The following is a 22,148-nucleotide window of genomic DNA, read 5'->3' as shown; positions in this document are numbered from 1 at the left end:
CAATGTGTCTCTGTTTCTGAGCGTCTAGGGAGTGCGGTTTTTGCACAAGCTGGGGTTTGGACTTTCCACAGAGCCCAGCTTGAGCTCCTGGGTCAGGACTACAGAGCCTGTGAACTCCTTGCTCTGGGTTCTGACTTTGCAAAATGATCCGATGACCGTAAACTGCAAACCGTCCCACCCCACCCCGAGTTCTCGTTTCCTGTGGATGAACGGTCGGTACAGCATGTTCCTTAAGTACACATTTTAATGCACATTTAGGCATAATTTTATTAGAAAGCTAAGCTTGTGAAGAAGTTTTATTTCAAAGGGCAGTTAGTGCATTGAAAGTCTGAGAGCCTTTAGCTGTACTTTGTCTCTCTAACTCAGTAATCCTCAAGGAATTCATGGGGAATTTGCAGAAAAGTGATGAGCTCAGCTGAAAGTTACCCACAAAACACCCAGAGGTTTTAGAGAATATTTTAATGCTTTAAGTGGTAGGCTCCAGAGAAGAGGCTGCAGAAATCAGTGTCGGTGGCCAGGCAGCTGGGAGAGCCGTGCTCTGCTTCTGTGAGTCCCTTCTCTTCTCTCGCACAGCAGGAGATGAAGGAGTGGTAGCCTCCTTCCCATCTTCCCACAGGCTGCGATGCTGCAAGCGCCTCCGAAGGATTTATGTCAGCCTAAACTCATGATTGCGAATGTCAGTGAGGTGAGGACAGATTATCCTTCATAAGAATTAACGCATGGCATCTAATTTGGTGAAAAGCTATAGAACTATTAAAAAGGTCACAGAGAAGGGATGCCTGGCTGGCTTTGTTAGTAGAGCATGTGACACTTGATCTCAGGGTTGTGAGTTCCAGCCCCACTTTGCAGGGTCCGGGGGGGGGGGTAGTTAATTAAAAAAATTTTTTTTTAATTCTGAGTAGGGGAGTATTAATAGACTCACCCTAATCATTATAATTCAGTGAGATTGGTATTAAAATTGGGCAAGCCTCCCACCACTCCCCGCTACAAAAAGAGAAAAATAAATAAATAAAATTGGGCAAAGCCCTAAATGCTGGGTAACAGTCATATATCCTGCTTGATCCCTGAGGGAAGTCGGCCTGGAACTGAAATAAATGTGTCACAAATGGTGTTGGATGCCTTTTTTGTTTCATGGGTTTGATCACTTCAGGCCCTTTTCTGCTGGGCAAGAAAAAAAAAGGGCACATAATTGGTAGTTTCTACTCTGTTTTGGTTTTAGGGAGGAAATAATATATAGGGTGTGGGCTTACTTTGACTTCTTGCATTTTCCCTTGTCTCCCACCCCCAGAAAAATGCAGACTTCTTGTTGGAATGTGATGTGTTTGGGGGGGGTGTATGGTTTGGGGGAAGGTGGGGGTGCATCTGCACACATGTGTTTGGGTTGTGTGCCTGTGTATGTTCGGGGGTGTATTTGGGGGAATGTGTGTTGGTGTGTTTGGGGGGTGCACATGTGTATGATCGGGGGTGTGTACCCGTGAGGCAAGGGTGGGAAGAGGAAAGGCCACTCACGGACAAAGTAGGGGTGGTTAAGGGGAAGAAGTCTACCTGCGGCTCCACAAGCCAGGTAGGTGGTTAAGGGGAAGAATGGCAGTTTCCCCTGAGCACCGGGATCTTGTCCGGTTTTCACCCTCTCTTCCTTCACACCTTGTCTCCGTCCCTTCTCCCTTGACCTCCTAATAGAAGATTATAAGTTAAAATATTTTTTTGAGGACTTTATGACACTAGTCTGAAGTCTAAGAGTCTGAACTGTGGCTGGGAAGCTGGAAAACGTGGACTTAGTAGGGACAGCATCTTTCCGCTCAGAGATGAGGTTGAGAGGATCCAGTTCGTCAGTACAGAGCCCTCAATGCAGAAAACCAGGGGCTGCGTGGGACTTCCTGTGTCTTCTAGAGGAGCTTTCAGCCTCCAGGAGCATGAAATCCAGAGAGACTTTTAAAAAACAAAACAGTGAGAGGATAACACTCACAGGCAGAAATTCTTCTAGCTCGAGAATTGGAAACAGTGGCCGGTCTCAGATTAAATAAATGCATGGTCTCCAAAGCCAAAGGCCAACATGCTCCTTCAGAGTCTCTGTTTTCACGTATGTATTCAGGTTAAGACAATCAATGACGCACACAGAGAAAAGACACCCCGTTGGTGTTCTAGCCACCAGGCTGGCTTTTGCATAGAAAGTCACATTTGCTCTCCTACCCACCCCAACCCTGTCCACATAGCTCTGTTCACTTCGTCGCCTGGAGCCCTATGGAAGTCATCAAGTTATACCTGCTTTTTGTTGCACCTGCCACCCCAGTCCTCAGGAAGGCAGACACAGAGCGAGACGGGACAAAAGGCGTGCTTGCAGCTCTGGCCAGAGACGAGAGGGACATTTCCCAGGAGACGCTTAGGCTGGACTCTGCTCCTGCTCTTGGCCAGGGGCATCTCCGCTCTCTGCAGTGCCCGCAGCCAAACTCTGCCTCTCATCCTCCAGCGCCTGGTACCCCCTCTTCTTGTACTTCCGGGTGCCGTAGATGGCCAGGGCAATGACAGCCGCCAGTACGGTGGTGACCCCCATGGTGACCCCAGCCGCTGCCCCTCCCGACAGACCCCCGCCGTCCCCACGGATGACCGTCATGGCCCTGCGCAGTTCCAGCGGCTCCCCCAGCCTCCACTGGCGGGTCTGGGAATCCTTAATCCAGGAGCTTGCTGTCTCGCTATTCGTCACAATGACAGTATTGGTGGCAGCCTGACTCATGAGGGGTGGCCGGGTGTAAGGTGGGAGCCTGGCAGGGGGCAGAGACCCTCCTGTGAAAAGCCCGGACTTGACACAGTAGGACACTTGGCATCCATCACTGATAAGGGCTAGGTGTTGGCTGAAGCCCCCAGGACACTTTTTTAGAGAAGGCGCCCCTTCTGTAAAGGCAGAATTTACCAAGGGGTTCCCGACTGCACAGCTAAAGAACCCACCAAAGGGGACCGAAAACCTAAATCCCAACTCATAGTCCAGAGAGGCACATACCTTGAGGTTTTCAAAAAGTCTCAGCGGAAAGTAGCCAGCTGGGCAGGACTGCGCATTCGTCAAGGGGTTTATGCTCTTACCACTGAAGAGGCCCCCGAAGAGTAGTCCTGAGTTTTCCGGTATTTGGCCACTGGCCACACACCAAAAAGCCCTAAATTCAGCCTTCGCCACCCGGAACACGTCTTCGCACACCGTCTTGCAGAAGACGAGGAGGGTGCACTTGCGCCGGCACTCCAGGTGGTTGTAGCCCTCCTCGTGGACCTGGGATAGCAGGCGGATGGGGGAGTAGCCAGAGGGGCAGGAGAAAGCACCAGTGAGGGGGTTCCTCTGCTCCAAGGTTTGGCACAGCTGGGCGGCCTCCTTCCCCGAGAGCTGGGTGCATTCCTGAAAAACCCCCCCAAAGGAGAAGTTGGTCATTTTCCCCTCGCAGGAGCCATCATCGGTGTTGGCCTGAAAGTTGAAGTTGGGCGAATTGGCGTCTGTGCACCCAGGGTAGGTGTTGAATGCGTAATAGTGTCTCACGGCCGCCTCCACCGTCTTGGACAGCTTCTTCACCAGTGGCCCCGGCAGCTCGGGCAGCGTGTCGGGGCTGATGAAGAAGGGCAGAGGCAGGCCAGCACGGTCTATGGCCACCAGGTGGTTGGCGATGCTCTGCTGCCAGGCCTGGAGGGTGATGCCCGGATAGAAAGGAACCCCCCCGATGCTACGGACCCTGGAGTGGGTTCGGTTCGCGAGGTAGCTCTTGGTGAGCGCGTTCTGGGAGGTGTAGTTCTCCTCGAATTTGTAGTTCACGACGTTCATGAAGGTGACACCAGCAGATGCCGTCACGGCAGTGTGGCTGCTCTGGCTGTCCTGTAAGAACGAGGCTCTGATGTGGTCCTCCTGGAGGAGGGCAGCTCCGGCATCCACACTGGTGACAACATGGGTGCCGTAGTTGAGGACCAGAAGCTCTGCCAGGTAGGTGGCCATCCGCGTCTGGTTGTTCTCCAGGCGGTCTGAGATGTCCATGAGGTCCTTCTTGAACCCCCAGCTTAGTTTGGACGCCGAGTTGATTTTGACCGTGTAGATCAGGTTTCGGATCTGAACCCGGGTAGTTATGGCTTGGTCCTTCACTTGAAGGGTCTTCATCTGCTGGAAATCAGAGGAGAATTTGCCATTGACCTTGGAATACAGGGAGAGCTCCAGGTTGATGGAGCTGGAGGTGCTGCTCTGGTAATTCACCCAGGACTCCAGGATTTCGGAGTTCATCTCCAGGTTGCTCTGTTTCTGGGCGATGCTGGTGATTTCATCGGGGATGATGTACTGTCCATCCTCCGTGGTCCTGCAGCTCCTGTAGGTCAAGTCCATCACCCGTCCCATGTCCACATTCCGCAGGTTATCCCAGCCCCCTCCGGGTAAGACTTCTAGAACAGGTAGTTTTAAGGCGTTCTTGCATTTCTGAAATCCAGTCTCATTTGTCTGTTCCGAAGGCTTGTCTGTTTTAGCCCACGCTACCACTACCCAGAAGAGGATAGCACCCCGGACGCTGCTCATGGCTCAGACGGCCCTGGCCGCACGCCAGCCCTAAGCAGCAGCCAGAGAGCTGGGTGCAAACTAAACAGATGGGAAAGAAGGCAGTTGCTGAAACAAACACAACAGTTCTCCCAAAGCCACCAGTTCCTCTTTAGGCTGAGCTAACTGCAAAATAGAGAAATGAGAGTCAATTGGAAAACTAAGGTCCAACAGGACTTTGAAAACCTCATGTTGGGAACGCCTGGGTGGCTCAGCGGTTGAGGGTCCACCTTCGGCTCAGGGCGTGATCCCAGGATCCGGGATCAAGTCCCACACCGGGCTCCCTGCAAGGAGCCTGCTTCTCCCTCTGCCTGTGTCTCTACCTCTCTCTATGTGTCTCTCATGAATAAAAAAAAAAAAAAAGAAAGAAAGAAAAGAAAACCTCATGTTGTACTAGATATATAAAGGCAGCCCTATGTCCCTTATTTTTTTAAATAATAAATTTATTTTTTATTGGTGTTCAATTTGCCAAGATACAGAATAACACCCAGTGCTCATCCCGTCAAGTGGCCCCCTCAGTGCCCGCCAACCAGTCACCCCCACCCCCCGCCCTCCTCCCCTTCCATCACCCCTAGTTCATTTCCCAGAGTTAGGAGTCAAGACTCCTATGTCCCTTATCCAGTTAACTACCCTAACTGCCCCCTAACCCCCCCACCTCCCCAGCCCCAGAGTCCTGCCACAGCAGAGGGCTCTCAGAAAAAGCGCTACCACCTGTCTTAGGGTTTCCTCCACGGGAGGTTTCCTGCTGTGAGAGGAAGCTTTGGTTTCCCTATTTGCTCACACTCTTTTTTTTTTTTTTTTTTGCTCACCCTCTTGATGTCAGATTTTCCTTGACGGTTCTCTCCTGGGACTCCAAAACTAGTTTCCTTTTATTATAAATGCAGAGGTGAAGGGCATCATCGCCCCTGCTGAGATACCCTGCCTCCACCTCACCGGGGCGAGCTGCAGGCCCAGACCAAGGCCTGCGGTTCCCATTCACCTGAGGGTGAAGGCAGTTCACACACAAGAAAGGAGTGAAAATCTTGGCCATGAGTCACATGGGGTTTCATTGCTGCAAGCGTAATAATGCAGGCTTCGGAGGTACCGCTACCTAAGGCGGAGCTGCAGAGACTCGAAGGGGACTCGGTTTTGCTGGAAACTCCAGTGTGCTGCCCTCAGCGCTCAGCCCGAAGGCAAGTGGTTCCTCCCACTGTGTTGTTTCCTTTCAGGCAGAAATGTTTAAGCAAAGAGAAAACCCACACTCTAATCTAGGTTTTGATTGATCAAAGGCAGGCGGTGGCCAAAGAACCCTTGTGTACATATATACACGCTTACCCCTCCTCTGTGTGTGTGTATAGTTGACAATAAGTTGGTACCTGCTGTTACAGCTTTAATTTTTCATTCTGCTGTGAAGTTCATGTACTCAGCATAGAAGCATAAAGAAGAATATGGCTCTTTATTACTCATATTTTTAAAGCACCGGTTCATTTGTTCTGTTGTTAGGAGGACATGATTGCATGCATTTCCTTTTGTGTGCCAATGCTGTATCTATGAGACCCCATAATTTGGAACAGAGTTTTCAGACCCACTGACCTAGGATGAGGATTAATTGAAGCCCGGCACCATCACTTCCTTGAGACCACTAGGGTGCATCTCAGTACATTCAGTGGTAGCAAAAGAAGCCAAAGGTATTAATGCAGCCCCCAGGGGCACCCTACTGGTCCCCCAAGTCTTACCATGAACCAGAGGCAGTGCTGAAGCTGCATGTTTCAGCTTCCGGGTATCACTCCACTATCCCCTGTAGGCAACCTAGGGAAAAGGTTTCAGGGAATTGAATGGTGGCATATTGTCGCTAACGCAGTGACAGGTGTTTTTAGATAGAATGAGGCCAGTTGTCACAGGTTGAATTCCACTAGTCATTATTAAAACCTTGGGTTTATTCATGGCCAGGTTACCATGCTTGGAGGAATTCACTTATATCTAGGAGGGTTTAATGTATGAGCCAGTGTCCAGTTTATATTTGGCCAGAGAAGCAAGTCCGTGCACGGGATGTCTGGCTAATTTATAAATGGGTTCGTTATAAACTTGTAGCTCAGTTGAGTGATTCTACCACTAGAAAAATTAGAGCCGAGTGCCCTCGAGTACTTCCAATATGGTCATTCAAATCCCCACACACTCCTCATCAGACTTTGCAGGACTAGTCAGCATGAGAAAACCCTCACATTTGCCTCGGTTGGGAGACACGCTGATAATTTATTACTTTTTGTTTACCTGTTAACCGATCCTGTTGCGTGCTCACTCTTCTGCGAAGAGAATATGAGCAAGGCAAATACAGATCATTCTTTATGCAGGTGTTGCTGTTTCTCTGAAAAACTAGTCATGTTATTTGAACAGTCTTCTTCATTTGTACCATAGCAAAAAGTGGCAAATAGCTAAAAGAGCCGATAGGAAGGGAAATTATATTGCATCCATATGACAAAATGTTGTACAGCCATCATAATTATACTTTCCAAAGATGTTAGTAACATAAGAAAGTCTTATGCCATAATGTTAAGTGATAAAAGCACGATAGACATTCAGCGTGACCTCCACTATGTACAAATGTGTATCTCCAGAGGGATATACACCCACCCACCGACAGCAATGATATCCAGCTGGTAGGTTTTAGAGATGATGTACATTTTTCCCTCTTACTTTCCTGTATTTTTTTTTAAGTTTTCAAGAAGAGCTTATCTCTACTCATCCGACACATTTTTAGTGAGAATCTGCTAAGTACCAAACACAGTGCTGGGTATGGAATAATCATCGCTCTTGTACTCAGGAAAATAAGCAATGAATATGCATTAAAAAAAAAGCCAAAAGAAACTAATTATTTTTGGAATCTCCATGTACCTGAAATGATCCGAAGCCTGAGTCTGTGAATGCTGTGTTCAAGGAAGTTCTCTTTTCTATTCATGGAGAAACAATGAAAAGAGAAGTGTAAAATGATGGGAATTCCAGCATGACTTAAATTTGCGTGCCACAAGCAGGAATTGTGGCTCATGGCTGTCAGGTGTGAGGAAGTGGCCTGAGACCTTGACTATGCCCCATTTCTTTCTTGCTTGACTCTGCTCACCAGCAGCTTCCTTTGCTTTTTCTTGTGCTGAAATGCATATGCGATTGCAGAAACCCCCCCAGTGGCTACTCTCTAGGGCCTAAACACCAAACTTTGGCCTCTAAAAGAAAAAGGCAACTTTTCTGCAAAAGATAGACATCAGTGCTGCAGAAGACTGATTTCACTTCCTCCAGAAAGAGGCAAGAGGGAAGTCCCATGTCTGCTTTCTTTCTCAGTTTGAGCACGTGCAACCTTCTCAGCCAAACCATGATTCACGTCTGAGGTTCAGTTCTGTGGGGGTTTGGAGCGGGTTCAGGTGTTTCCTACTTCTGCCTCTCACCTGTGGTCTGAATGGCCAGGAAGTCCTGGCTGTGTTTGTGGGGACCAATCTCTTTCTTTTAGCAGGGATCCAGGAAACCAGTCAAATGGTGGCAAAATGCACTGGGGAACAGTGTCTTCTACAGACTCTGGAATAAACTTGGTTCTGGAAAACCCAGGAGGTATCAGTTAACAAAGTGACAACATTTTCTTTTCTGGAAAGTTGATTGCTAAGCTCATGTTTTGAGAGCTGCTTTGTCAAGCCCTTCCCCTCTGAGACTGTTCTTCCCACCAGGATTATTTGCATTCTGACCCCAAAAATAAGAACACTGTGGTTCCTTGTGTCCTTTTAATCTTGGTAAAAACAGAAGGCCCATGTGAAATTCTGCATATTCCCACGGAAAGCAAGGTCAGGATTTGGTGGCCTATTGGTAGCCATTTAACACTTTTTCCTCCTCTCTTCCTCCCCATTCTTCTAATGCTTTTCCTCTTCATCAACTAGTCCCTTTCTGCTCTTTTTTTCCTCTTTACCATTTCTATATATAGGTTTGAGGAACACAAGTCTGTGATGTAAGGTGACATTTCTACTGCACTAAAGAAGAAATAAATACTGATCCCGTCTTTAGGCTGCGCTTCCTTATTCCACATCATGGCAGACATCACTCATCGGACACACCGTCCATTCCTGCTGAGCTCTGAGGCTGCCCCTGTACCCTTCCAGAACATTCTAATGGAAGCTTGTTTCATCCGTCCATTAAATAAATACGTGCTTTTTATTTTTATTTATTTATTTATTTTGCTTTTTAAAATTTAAATTCAATTAGCCATCATTAGTTTCAGAGGCAGAGGTCAGTGATTCATCAGTTGTGTGTAACACCCAGTGTTTATTACATCACGTGCCCTCCTTAATGCCTGTCACCCAGTTACCCCATCCCCCACCACCTCCCTAAATAAATACTTACTGAGTATCTTTTATTTGGCCCATTGTAGAAGCCATATTTGGAGTAGCCAACACCAAATGTAATGCTCTTTTAAAAGTTGGAAAAAAAAAAGTTGGGTGATCGAGTGAGCCCTCAGAATTCCCTTCCCTTTCTACCTCCTTTCCAATCTAAGTTCTGCAGAGACAGAGCAGTTAGGACCCACCCATTCCCCCTCCCTATCTACCTTCAGGATTCCTAATGACATCAGTCTAATATGAAGAGTGCTTCTTGTATTCTCCTTCAGCTGAAAGCAGCTTCACATAAGGGCTTTGCACACAACAGGACCGGAAAGACAGTGGGATTCCCATATGTCCTCGATTCTCAGTCTCCACGTCTTTCCTATTGTGTAACTTCCTCTTTGAGAAACAGCTGAACAAAAGAAGTAAACTGAGTGACATTTGACCTCCCTGGGTTCACTGCTGACAGATTTCGTATTCTACATTTGTTTTGTTATTGGGTAACAAGACCAGTCTAATGTTCAATCTTTCCCTCTTTAACCACAGGATCTTCAGATGGAACTTTTTTTCTTTCCACCTGAAATAATCATGAATAGGTTAAAGTAAAACAAGCAAATTAGGTCAGCTGGTTCTTCCAGAATTATGTGGAATTGGGAGTTTCGGATCCTTCGTTGAAATATTCTTGTTGCCTTAGGGACTCCAGAGTGGCTCAGTCCATTGAGTGTCTGGCTCTTGGTTTTGGCTTGGGTCATGATCTCAGGGTCGTGGGATAGAGACCAACATCAGGCTCTTTGCTCAGGGGGGAGTCTGCTTGGGGCTCTCCCTCTCCCTCTCCTTCTGCCCCTCCCCCAGTTCATGCATTCTCTTGTCTACTTACTTTCTGTGTCTAAAATAAATAAATATTTTTTTAAAAAAGAGATATTCCTATTGTATCTCTCTCTCTCTCTCTCTCTCTCTCTCTCTCTCTCTCTCTCTTTTGGTGATCTAAATGTGACATGGGCTGGAGGGATGCCTGGGTGGCTCAGTGGTTGAGAATCTGCCTTTGGCTCACGTCATGATCCTGGGGTCCTGGGATCAAGTCCCATACCTGTGTCTCTGCCTCTCTCTTCATGTCGCTCATGAATAAATACATAAACTCTTAAAAAAAAAAAGCATGGGCTGTGTTGTGGGTCTATCCAGTCTCTGGGCTATATTCTGCTTAGTGGAGTCACTCAAAATATCTCAAGTCTGGACTGATAAACATGGATGTGAAACAGAGTTTTAAGAATTAAAATGTAGGCAACATCCTAGCTCCATATGTGACTTTGGGCACATTCTGGAAACTCCCGAAACCTCTGTCACCTCAACTATGAAACACAAGCAGTAGCATCTACATGTGTGTAACAGGTAAAGTTGTAAATCATCCATGTAAAGCAATCATCTGTGGAAATCCTTATATGACCGAGATAGGAGCTCTGCTTTCAGCTTTGCTGACTTTGCTGTCATGTTCAAGTTCAGTCCTTTCACAGTGGAAATGGGAGAAAAGGTGTGTTAAAGCTCTTCAGGAGCTTCACTTTCCTCTGGTTGTCCATTTGACAGCATGGGAAACTGTATTGACTCTGAGGGATCACCTGAATATTTTTTACTAATATCCAAAACAAAGACAGGCATCTGTTTAAGGAAGACAATCTAGTAACAATACCACCTGGATTAATGACAAAGGTAGATTAGAAGTAATTGGTTGCTTTATCAAAGAATTCATCCTAGGAGTCTTTTAGAATGGGGTTGACAAGTGTTTTCTGTAAACAGCCAGTGAGGAAAAAATTTAGGCTTTGCAACTAAATGATCTCTGTGGTACCTACTCAATTCTGCCCTGGTAGGTCAAAGGTAGGTGATATGTAAACACACGCACGTGCTACGTTCCAATAAATCTTTATTTATAAAAACAGGGTGGGAGCAGGGCTGGATTTTGGCTGTGGTCTTTAGTTTACTGATGCCCAATTTAGAATCACAGAATTATAGAATCCCATAATTGGAATGGACCTGCTCTCCCAGCCGAAGCTTGAGCCTCCTCCAATACAGTCTTACAATCTGGTATAATCCAACCTCTGCTTAGATGTCTCTAGGACAGGGTGGTTTTTTACCTACTGTCTGCAGAAAATTCTGATTCTTAGAAAACGCTTTATTCAACTGAACCCAAATTGTCCATTTGATCCTCTGGTGGCTAAGATCAGACTTTTTGGGCTATGGCCATCTTGACACGATACTGTATACCAGATCCAAGTAAGAGAAGGTGTTTGCCTTACATGCCCACCATCCTGGGTGTTCTGTGGGAGTATGATTAAGTCTTTCTTGTTTAATGACTAATCAGAATGGATGAGGACCATAGTGTGAGGATCCTAGAGGCCTCTTTTTGGCCCAACTATTCCTCTACTGGTGGATCATGGAGAATTTCAGGGTTTCCAAGGCAGGGATCAGAGCAGATAGGGTACTTTGTAGGCTTGGAAAAGCACCTGTTAACCTACAAGAATATATTTCAATATTTTCAAAATCTATCTGCATGAATCCCAGTCTTCCACAGAAGAGCATCTGACACAGTAGGTGGTCAATAAATATTTGTTGGAAAAAATAGCTGAATAAAGGAACTTTATTTGTTCTTGGAACTCTATTAATGAGATTCTAGAACAGTCAATGACATAGACATATGGGCCCCGAGGTGATGAAACAAATAGGGCAAGACATTCCATTTGAGAGGGTCATCCAATTTATGTTTGAAGCTGGTAAGAATCTACATCCCAGAAATTATTTTATGCCAGCAGTCTGAGGCTTGTCAAAATTAGGACTAGACAGACAAAAAAGACAAATACTGTAGGATCCTGCTTATATGAGGTTCCTAGAATAAGCAAATTCATAGACAGAAAGTAGAATAACATTTACCAAGGATTAGAGCAGGGAGAAATGAAGAGTGTGAACATGTAAGAAAATTTTGACCATGTGTGTTTTTTAGTGAGTGTTATGGAGACAAATCCAAACTGAAGAGTCATCTTTTGACATCCTATGTTGTATCTGGAGACCATAAACACTGCTGACCCAAAGAGACTTTGGCTCTTGCCTCACTTTTGAGTTCAGCTGTAGCACTGGGCCATGTGGGACATGTTTTTTCTAGTCATTGGTCAGAGGAACTGGATAATGCAACCCTGAAGTACAGAGGACTTAATTCCATGGATCAGCGAATATTAGAGAATTAGAGACAAGAGATAGGCAGGATCTGGCAAATAATTTGCTCTTCCTTCCAATGGCCTGTTTGGAGGACTGGTGGCTTCTGTGATCTGTCTGAAGATACTACAAAACTGTGTCTTTCCTGAAGCTGTGATCAGCTCAGTAATATACCCTCTTAGTTTGCTTTATGTCCCTCCTTGCCTTAGCTCCTTTGCCCCTTTACCTTTGCTGCCCTGGGACTGTATCTCCCAATGAAACACTAATTAATGTACAGCATTAGTTAATATTATAATGTCCCTCTTGTGGGCTCCATAGCATTCCTTGGATTTCTCACTGCATATTTTAATGGCCTTTTTTGTTTGACTTTCTCTTCTAGTAAATTGTGAGCTCCTTATGGGAAAAGACTGTGTCCTTTCACGTTGTTGTATTACAGGGTCTAGCGCAGTATCTGGTACATAGCTGATGCCCAATCAATATTTGTTATTACTGAATGTGTAAATAAATGAGTAAAGCAGACAAAGCTGACAATAATTCTAAAACACAACCCTAAAAAAAAAAATAAAATAAAACACAACCCTGGAAAATCAGGTCCTGAGCAGTTGGGAATGAATATTCAAGCCGAGACAACATTATTATAGGATTTTTATTTCAATTTACACAAATATTTCTGAGCACACGCTCTGGGCCTACTGTGTGCTCTTTGTATTTCTTATTGTAAAATAATTTGGTTTTTTTTTAACTTTTTTTTAAAATTTATTTATTTATGATAGTCACACACACACACACAGAGAGAGAGAGAGAGAGAGAGAGAGAGAGAGAGAGAGAGAGAGGCAGAGACACAGGCAGAGGGAGAAGCAGGCTCCATGCACCGGGAGCCCGATACGGGATTCGATCCCGGGTCTCCAGGATCACGCCCTGAGCCAAAGGCATGCGCCAAACCGCTGCGCCACCCAGGGATCCCAATAATTTGGTTTTCTGATCTATAATTATATCCTCAACGAATCTGGAATTGTGTGAGCCTAGTGTCTTACATAACAAATGAATAATAAAAGCCCAGAGGGAGTGCTCCTATGTACCAAGAGCTTTTGCCTTATTTATGTCTGAACTAAACTTTACATGTTTAAATCTCTGGCCCTGCAGGACTGAACCCATGTCTACTCCCATGTGGGATATGGGTTCAGTCCACCTTCATCTCTATCTCTGCCAAGTACCTGCAGCCAGTGAGACTGACCTAAAGGTACCAGGCTTAGCCTCTCCGCACCCTTCCTTCCTCTCTCCTCTCCCTGGTTCTCATGCACAGTGTGCAAGCGGGGCCTGCATGGAGGGTGGGGTAGAAGTTGAGTAGGAAGGGGAAACTATCAGAACTGACCTGCCCCAATTCTGATGACAGTTCCATCATGCTGACAGTCAGGACAAGGACAAAGGAAAGTAGAGGAAGAATTGGAAAGAGAAACAGGTCAGCATAATGCAGAAGAAAATAGGAAGGGTTTATTTAAAATTTCTGGTTGTTTCACAGCCAAATCTGAGCTTGAGAACTGGCTAATGAGAGTGAGGGTCTTGGCTCTGGGGTTTCCCAGGTCTTGAGAAGGTTTTTCTTTCCCTCTTTCCTCCTAGTCCTTTTTTGAAGCTAGGTTTTCACATCTACCTGGGAAATTAGGGCATCGTGGGGCAGTACAAGTAGCACAGGGCTAGAAGTCTGGGGATATGGATTCTGTTCCTCACCGCCACTAACCTGTTGGTGGCCTTAGTAAGTCACTTCTCTCTGAATCTCTGTTTCTTCATCTATAAAATAAAAGTTTATTGAGCTCCTTTGCAGCATCTGCATGATGTGTGATCCATGAGTCCACCATCCAATTAACTTGCTTCAGCTGAAAGCTACAGCCGGGGTCTTTTCCTAATCAATGTTGAAGATATTTTGTCCCATATGGGTCATGGTATGTACCTTTATCCACTTGTTGTTCCTGCTGCTACTTCCTCTTGCTGGCTTGTTTCCTTGTGTGGTTTATAACTTATGACTCTTGAGCTCCTTTTCCACCAGGGTTTGCTGTGGGAGGCCGGTTTGCTCTGGTTTGTGTATTTGTCCCTCCAAGGTGGCTTTGAACTTGCCCGATACTCCTACTGGACCAGTGTTTATATTAATTTCTTTGTTTGCCATCAGTGTGAAGACCTCACATCTGCGTGAACACAGGCCTGGGGTTCTGATATTTCTTAGAAGATGGAAAGCATCTCAACCATTTTCTACAAACACATGGGTGGGATTTTTCTCATCTGCAGGTGGTGGGTTGGACAGCAGCCTCTCTTGACTCCTAGCCCGCTTATATTTTGCACATGGGCCCAGTGGCCCGGATCACCTCCCACAGCCCAGTACCTCGCTGTAACTCAGAAATCCCCTTAGCCACAGAGCTTCAGCTCCACTCTGATTTTGAGTTCTCTCCTCTCTGGTACCCAAATATTTCCCTCCTTGGTTTTGAGCTTAAATCTTTGTGTTTGGAGAAATGTGTCTCTGCCTGTGTGTCTAAGGCAGAGATGAGTCCTCCACAGGTGGAGTCAGCTCAATCAGCCACATTCTGCCTTGTTGTAGTTATTTTGTATGGTGAACTCCTCCTAGATATACTGGCTGGCCACACATGCACTGTGGTATCAGGGCTTTGGGAGGCACACTTTCCTGCTATCACATTCTTCCTCCCACTAAGAGAACTCCTTTGAAGTCTGAAGTTGTTTCTCCACAGGCAACAACTCTGTTTCCACTGGGAGAGCTCGGGCTTCCAGTGTGACCAGTCTTTCCCTCTTGCTGCACCCCCAGAAAAAGATGGAGAATAGCTATTCTCACAAAGTGACAAGGACAGAACATTTCCTGAGCCGGGGAAAGGAAGGAGAGCATCTGTTACTGTACCAGTAGGGTGGAGAGAGGGAAAGATGAAATAAGATTAGGTCCTGGGTGGAGGAAGGCCTGAGACCAACTTTATTGGTAGTGGGATGTTAACAAGACCCACCTCTTCCCTCTTTCCCCTTCAGGTCCATGGTGTGTGTGTGTGACTGTGTGTGTTTCTATGTGTGATTGTGTATGAGTGTATGTGTTTGTGTGTCAGAGTACTCTGTGTGTGTGTGTTTCTATGTTGTACGATTGTGTATGAGTGTATGTGTTTGTGAATGAGAGTACTGAGTGTGTGTGTGTGTGTGTGTGGAGAAAAGTGCATGCTCAAGGCACTGGGAGTCAGGAGAAATACACTTGAGTCCTAGTCTTGTTGTTCTCTCACGAATTGCTTCTTTTCCTTGGCCTGTCTTTTCCTTGTTTACAAAATTAGAGGACCAGATTAAATTCACAGATTATAACATAATTTTAGCAGTGGAACCTTTATTTTCAAATGCAAGTTTACACAAAAACTCATATTTAAAACATGTAAAAAAGGGGGGGGATGGGGAATTGCCTTGATTAGCTGAACAAGAGGCCAGGGCCCCAAAGCCCAGTGGCTTCCCCTCACCCTCCCGGCATGGGAGAGGCCTGTACGGATCCCTGCGACCCCCAGAACATGATATGAAAACAGCCGCTCCACATGTACTTTTCCATTTCTTCTAGGGAAGCATCATAATTATGATCAGAAGGAGCAAAGTATCCCTCGCCATGAAATTCACACGACAAAGCTGAGTGGCATGATTTCCCTGAAAACAGGAAGTCAGAGTTGCCAGACTTGAAGCAAAGATCCTTGGCCCACACCATGTTCCCCACTGGAGCAGTTTCACCTCCTCCTGGAGAAGCTGTTCCACAGGCCGCGCCAGCTGTCCTGGAGCACTTGGAGGGCTGCTGGGCTGGAAAGGGGGTGCGTTCATGAACCAGCTGCGAGCCATTAGCAAATCAGTTCACCCCCACCCCCACTGTGAGCTTCAAGTCTTTATTTGTGCAAAGAGGGGAGTGGAACAGTTTAGTCAATGGTAGGTCACCTACAGCTCTAAAAACGTCCTGAGATACAGTCATATGATTAATGTACTCACAGAAACTCTTTGTGCACACAGTGCATGTCCGGCACCGCACTGCCATGGTGATTGCAGTTTAATGGGAAGGCAGACATGAAAAAATGAGGAACTGTATGAAAGGGAAGTATGGAGGGCTAAGAGAACATTTGGGAGGTCCTCAACTTTGACTGGGGGGTCAGGATGGTCCTCCAACATAGAGAGAGAGAGAGAGAGAGAGAGAGAGAGAGAGAGAGAGAGAGAAACATAGAGGCTCAGAGAGAGACAGAGACTGAGAGAGAACAGGGGGAATTATGGGGAAGAAGTCTAGAAAGACTACAGAGTAGGAACATGGGTGAAATTGGAGCAGAGGTCAGAGACATCAGCGACTTCCATGACTAATTCACTTTCAAATGTACCAACCCAATTCTTGACTTGGTTGGTCCAACAGCACAGGTAAAAATGCCCCACATCACTCAGCATCAGGGAAATACAAATCAAAACCACAATGAGATACCACCTCATACCAGTGAGAATGGCTAAAATTAACAACTCAGGAAACAATAGATGCTGGCAAGGATACAGAGGGGAACACTCTTGCACTGCTGGTGGGAATGCAAGCTGGTGCAGCCACTCTGGAAAACAGTATGGAGGTTCTTCAAGAAGTTAAAAATAGGGCTACCTATGACCCAGCAATTGCACTACTGTTTACCACAAAGATACTGATGTGGAATGCCAGGACACCTGCACCCCAATGTTCATAGCAGCAATGTCCACAACAGCCAAACTATGGAAAGAGTCCAGATGTTCATTGACAGATGAATGGATAAAGAAGATATGGTCTACATATACAACAGAATATTACTCAGTCATCAAAAAGAATGATCCACTTGTAACAATGTGGATGGAACTAGAGGGTATTATGCTCAGTGAAATAAGTCAGAGAGAGACAAATATGCTATGATTTCATTGATACATGGAATTTAAGAAACAAAACAGATGACGATAGAGGAAGGAAAGGAAAAATAAAATAAGATAAAAACATAGAGGGAGGAAAACCATAAAAGACTCTTAACTATAGGAAACAAAGGGTCGTTGGAGGGGGAGCTTGCTGGGGTGTGGGCATTAAGGAGGGCACTTGATGTAATGAACCCTGGACATTATATGCAACTGACAACCCACTAAATTCTACCCCTGAAACTAATAATATAGGATATGTTACCAAAATTGAATTTAAAAAAAATTTTAAATGCACCAACCTTGTGCATAAAGCAAACTCTTAGACATTTTTATATTCTACTTTGCTCTCAAATACTTGAGCAAGCAGTTTGCAAAGATATATAAAATATATATGGTCATAGAACAAAGAATGGTGAGAGACACAAAGCAGGGATGCAGAGGAGAACCGGGAATATGAATAAGAGTGCGCACCCGGTGACCCAAATTCTTACTACAGATGGGTCACAGATTTCGCTCAGAACTTTTCAGCAGCCAGTGTAGACAGAGTTCATGTTTCCAAGTTCACTGATACAATTCACAAGTGTTAATAGGGGGAATACAGAAAAATTATTGCTATAAAGGCAGGTGTTTGTATATTTCTTCTAGAGTCCTCTAGTATAAACAGTTCATTGTGGATGCTGATACAATGCCTCTTATCTGGCTTAATCCAGGGGTAGACTTTAAAACATCAATCCTCCTCCCTAATGGTCCCATTGACCCAATGATATTGCTCCTCCAGACTGTTCTCCTTCACCAGAGACTACAGCACAACTGGACACTTCTTCATCTGAACCCAAATGCAAATACTCTAAGTTGAGATGGAGTATCATCACTACTGTTACCTTTTAAGAGCATTACAAATTCATTATTTATTTCATTTTGCTTTTGTTTTAACATTTCTGTATCTCCCTTGTCTCAAGGTCACTTGGGAATAAAACCATTTATAAAACTGTCTCAAAAATATATAAATAAAACTGTCTCACTGAAAAATCCAGTTTTGAATAATACTGTTTTATTTTATCATTTTATTTGCTTTTTTATTTAAATTCAGTCAGCCAATATATAGAATAATATTAGTTTCAGATGTAGTGTTCAGTAATTCATCAGTTGTGTATAAGTTTTTGACAGAATTTGCTTTAATATTTTTTTCTTCATTTCTGGACAATGCCAAACATACATTGTCTGCAATGCACAGGAGAATGTGCATTTTCAATTAATGATCTTAGTGTTGTGTAGATATGTGCTTAGGATCTCCCTCACTTGTTAGTGTGTGCCTTTGTGTTTACTTGACCACCTTCTGAGACTTACATATTTCATTTCTTAGATAAAAATGGTTAAAACCCTATTTTGTGTTTATATGTGGTCGTAAGAACTGGAAAAGAAAGTATACAGAGTATATAGGTATTACATTGTATGTAAATGAAAACAATAAACAATCTTATCTAGCAGAATCATTTTAAGGATTAAAAGAATACATATAAAGAGGTTATCAGGTAGGAAAAAATTAAGTTTTGTTAACATCATCCTTCATCAAGGATATGAGAAGACAGGTGCCCTAGAATGTTATTGGCAGCAATATCTATCGGTAGCCACTTTAGAGAGAATTTGGCAGTGTCTATTAAAATTTTAAAATAGACAAACCCTATAAATAGCAATTCAACTTCTGTTTCTTTTTTAAAAAAAAAAGATTTTTATTATTTATTTATCCATGAGAGACAGAGAGAGAAAGAGAGAGAGAGAGAGGGGCAGAGACACAGGCAGAGGGAGAAGCAGGCTCCATGCAGGGAACCCGATGCGAAACTCGATTCCAGGACCCCAGGATCACGCCCTGGGCAAAAGGCAGGCGATAAACTGCTGAGCCACCCAGGGATCCTCAATTTCTCTGTTTCTACCAGAAAAATTTGGTATTAGCAGGAAAAGTTATGTATAAGCACGTATATTGCAACGCTGTTTGTAATAAACTAACAAAACTGGAAAGTACCTAAATGTCCATCAATGCAGAATAGGTACATAAATTTTGGTGTGACAATTTTGTGAAATAATTTAAAAGACTGAGGTAGATTTATATGGATAGCATGGAAAGAGCTCCAAGAAATAATGTTGAATGGAAAAAAAAAGTATGGAAGGACCACTCAGTGTGATACCATTTATGTAAATATACACAGAGCTACATAAGGCAATATTATATATTGGTATGCTTATGAATGTTAGTATGCAGGAAAACTATAAATTTGCACACTAACATAACAGTCATTACCTCCTGGGGAGTGCAGGAAGGAATTGAAACTGAGAACTATGGTCAAAGGGGACATTTTCTTATCTATAGTATTCTAACCCAGAAAGGAATCTGTGTGTATGCTATAGACTTGAAATGGAACCTTGGGGCACCTGGGTGGCTCAGTCAGTTGAACATCTGGATTCTTGATTTCAGTTCAGATCATGGTCTCAGGAACCTGGGATAAGCCCCATGTCAGGCTCCATGCTCAGTGGAAGGATTTCTCTCTCCCCCTCCCCCTACTCTCTCTCTCTGTCTCTCTAAAATAAGTCTTAAAAAAAAAGAATTGAAACAGAATTTTTTTAAACTGCTGGGCACAATGCCTAGCATATAGTAAGCATCTAATAAGTGTTAATTCCCTTACTTTGGCATAAAATCTCAAAAACATCTGCCAAGTGAATTCGGATTTTATTCATTTATTAAACAAATATGTATGTATTAAACTTATAGTTTGCCCCAGTCATGTCTTATGTTTTAACAGAGAGCAGTTTACATAAGATGTTAACAACTCAAGGAGAAGACTAATAACTGAACAATAAAAAATAAGAAAGTGTCACAGGTGCTGGCAGAAATAGAGGATGTGATGGGAACATGTTGCTGTAACTCTTAACTTGGTTTGGAGAAATCAAGGATCAAGGAACACTACAGATAATGCAAGTGGTCAGAGACGAGATCAAATAACAGCATGAATTAAAAGAAGGCAGACTATTTATAGCCAAAGTTGATATGACTTAGGGATGGCTGTCATGACTCACCACAACTTATATACACAACCATTAGAGAAGCAGGACTTCAGAAATGTTTGTCCTTTGCTCAAGAACTATCTTGTAAAATAGGATCAAAGACAATTTAAAATCTACACTCAATTCTGCTCACTGACTTGGTTGTCCCATCTCGTGTCCTGGAGTGGGATAGTGCATAAAAATGAAAGCAGAGATATCGGATTCATGGGACAGGCTGAGGTCAAATTCCAGAGAGACAAGAGACAAGATAAGAACCCTAGAACACAAAGTGCAAGTGAGCTGGGGATAGGGTGAGGACAGAGAGGAAATATCCATACAGGGCGAAGAGTAAGAATTGTCCAGGAAGCAGATATAGAATTAGAGTTTCCAGAGGAAGTTTTCCTTCCCTGATCCTGTTCCTTAAACCAGGTGGTCCAACCCAGTAACTAGACGGTTTCAGTCATGAAAATGAAACATATGGCACTCTACTCTCCTTTAGAGTTTCTTACTTAACCTTCTTTCTGCTTTTTGCTCTCTGTGACTTCACAACTTTGGATCTACTGGTTTGGGCTCCTATTTCTGGTTCAGTGGACTTCAGGCCCTCACATATGTGACCATTGGTTCATCTCAAACATAGTCTAAAGACATCCTATTGGTCTCCTGGCTCTGAGAAACCATTTCTAGACCCAACCAGTTAGAGCTCTCAGGCTCCTGAGCCAGAGTCAGCCTTCCTGGTCAGTATCAACCTTTGGTTAGGTAGGAATCCAAAGGAAGAGGAATAGAAAACTATTCCACTAGTCCCAAGTGGTGAATAGATTGGTATGAGGAGTGTTACATTGTAAAGAGGTCTGTAGTGGATTCTTGTGGTCCTGGGTCATGACCCAACTGGCTCTAAGACACGGCATCCTGGACCCAGTGCCTGATGCCAGTAAGCTAAAGAGCATCATCAAAAAAGCATATTTATTTTCTATTGCAAGTGACCAAAATCAAAACTGTATCTGTCCATGACAAGAAAGGTAAAGAGAAGAAAAACCTTTGTTGTACCTAATCGTGCAATAGGCATGTAGGTTGGGGAATCTTGCTTGAAATAGTTTCTTCATTACTTAAAATCTGTGACCCACTTATTATTATGTCTATTTACATATAGCAAAACTTAGGATTTTTTTAACTCAAGGAACTATAAGACACAGAGAGGATATCTGCTTCTTCCTGTCCTTGAGCTTTTTCAATGCATCTTTGATGTCCTTGTTTCGCAAACTATATATGATAGGATTCAGCATGGGAATCACAGCTCCATAGAACATGGACACCACCTTGTCTTGGTCCTGCGAGTAGCTAGCACTAGAATGAAGGTATGAGAAGAGACCAGAGCCATAGAAGAGAATCACCGTGGTCAGATGAGAGGCACAGGTGTTGAAAGCCTTCATCCGCCCTTGGGTTGAATGGATCTTCATGACAGCAGCAATGATGTAGCCATAGGACACCAGGACAACAAGAGCTGATGTCCCACCAACTGCACACACAACAAGAAAGTTCACTACCTGGCTGAGGAAGGTACTAGAGCAAGATAAGACCAGCAGAGGTGGCAGGTCACAGAAAAAATGATTAATGACTCGTGGCCCACAGAAATGCAGCTGGAATACAGAGCTGGTTTGGACCAATCCAGTGAGGAACCCTCCAGTGTATGCTGTAATGACCATCCTCACACAGATGGTGGGTGACATGAGGGCTGTGTAGAGCAGAGGGTTGGAGATAGCCGCATATCGGTCATATGCCATGGCTGCCAGAAGACAACATTCAGTGCCTCCCATCCCAATGAAGAAGAAAAATTGAGCAGCACAGCCCACAAAGGAGATGGTCTTCTGCTGCTTGAAGAAGTCACAGAGCATCTTGGGGGCAATGGAGGATGTATATGAGATATCAACAAAAGACAAATTTCCAAGGAAGAAATACATGGGGGAATGGAGGCATGATTCCATCCTGATCAAGACAATGAGGCCCAGGTTCCAAGCCAGAGTCATGGAGTAGATCCCCAGAAACAACACAAAGAGGACAACCTGTAGCTCTGGATGCTCTGAAAATCCCACAAGAATGAAATTGGCTGTCATGCTGATGTTCCTTCGCACGGCCAT

At 44.4% G+C, this 22,148-nt stretch overlaps 2 protein-coding genes across 2 annotated transcripts; both read right to left on the bottom strand.

Annotated features, from left to right (window-relative positions):
* Window positions 1–235: 235 nt before the first annotated feature.
* On the bottom strand, window positions 236–4,677 carry MPEG1 (macrophage expressed 1). The gene has a single exon (XM_055301334.1). It carries the CDS (start codon window positions 4,526–4,528, stop codon window positions 2,381–2,383), a length of 2,148 nt encoding a protein of 715 aa, XP_055157309.1. The 5' UTR covers window positions 4,529–4,677; the 3' UTR covers window positions 236–2,380.
* Window positions 4,678–21,185: 16,508 nt separating this feature from the next.
* On the bottom strand, window positions 21,186–22,148 carry LOC129494178 (olfactory receptor 5A1-like). The gene has a single exon (XM_055300934.1). The coding sequence runs from the start codon at window positions 22,146–22,148 to the stop codon at window positions 21,186–21,188; it is 963 nt and encodes a 320-aa protein (XP_055156909.1).

Source organism: Nyctereutes procyonoides, unplaced genomic scaffold (genome assembly GCF_905146905.1).
Source record: "Nyctereutes procyonoides isolate TBG_1078 unplaced genomic scaffold, NYPRO_anot_genome, whole genome shotgun sequence".
Classification (NCBI taxonomy): Eukaryota; Metazoa; Chordata; class Mammalia; order Carnivora; family Canidae; genus Nyctereutes; species Nyctereutes procyonoides.
This window is presented reverse-complemented; position numbering and strand designations above follow the sequence as displayed.

Bases quoted from the DNA above. Each gene is read 5' to 3' on its own strand.
- MPEG1 (XM_055301334.1), bottom strand. From the start codon at position 4,528: ATGAGCAGCGTCCGGGGTGCTATCCTCTTCTGGGTAGTGGTAGCGTGG.
- LOC129494178 (XM_055300934.1), bottom strand. From the start codon at position 22,148: ATGGCCGTGCGAAGGAACATCAGCATGACAGCCAATTTCATTCTTGTG.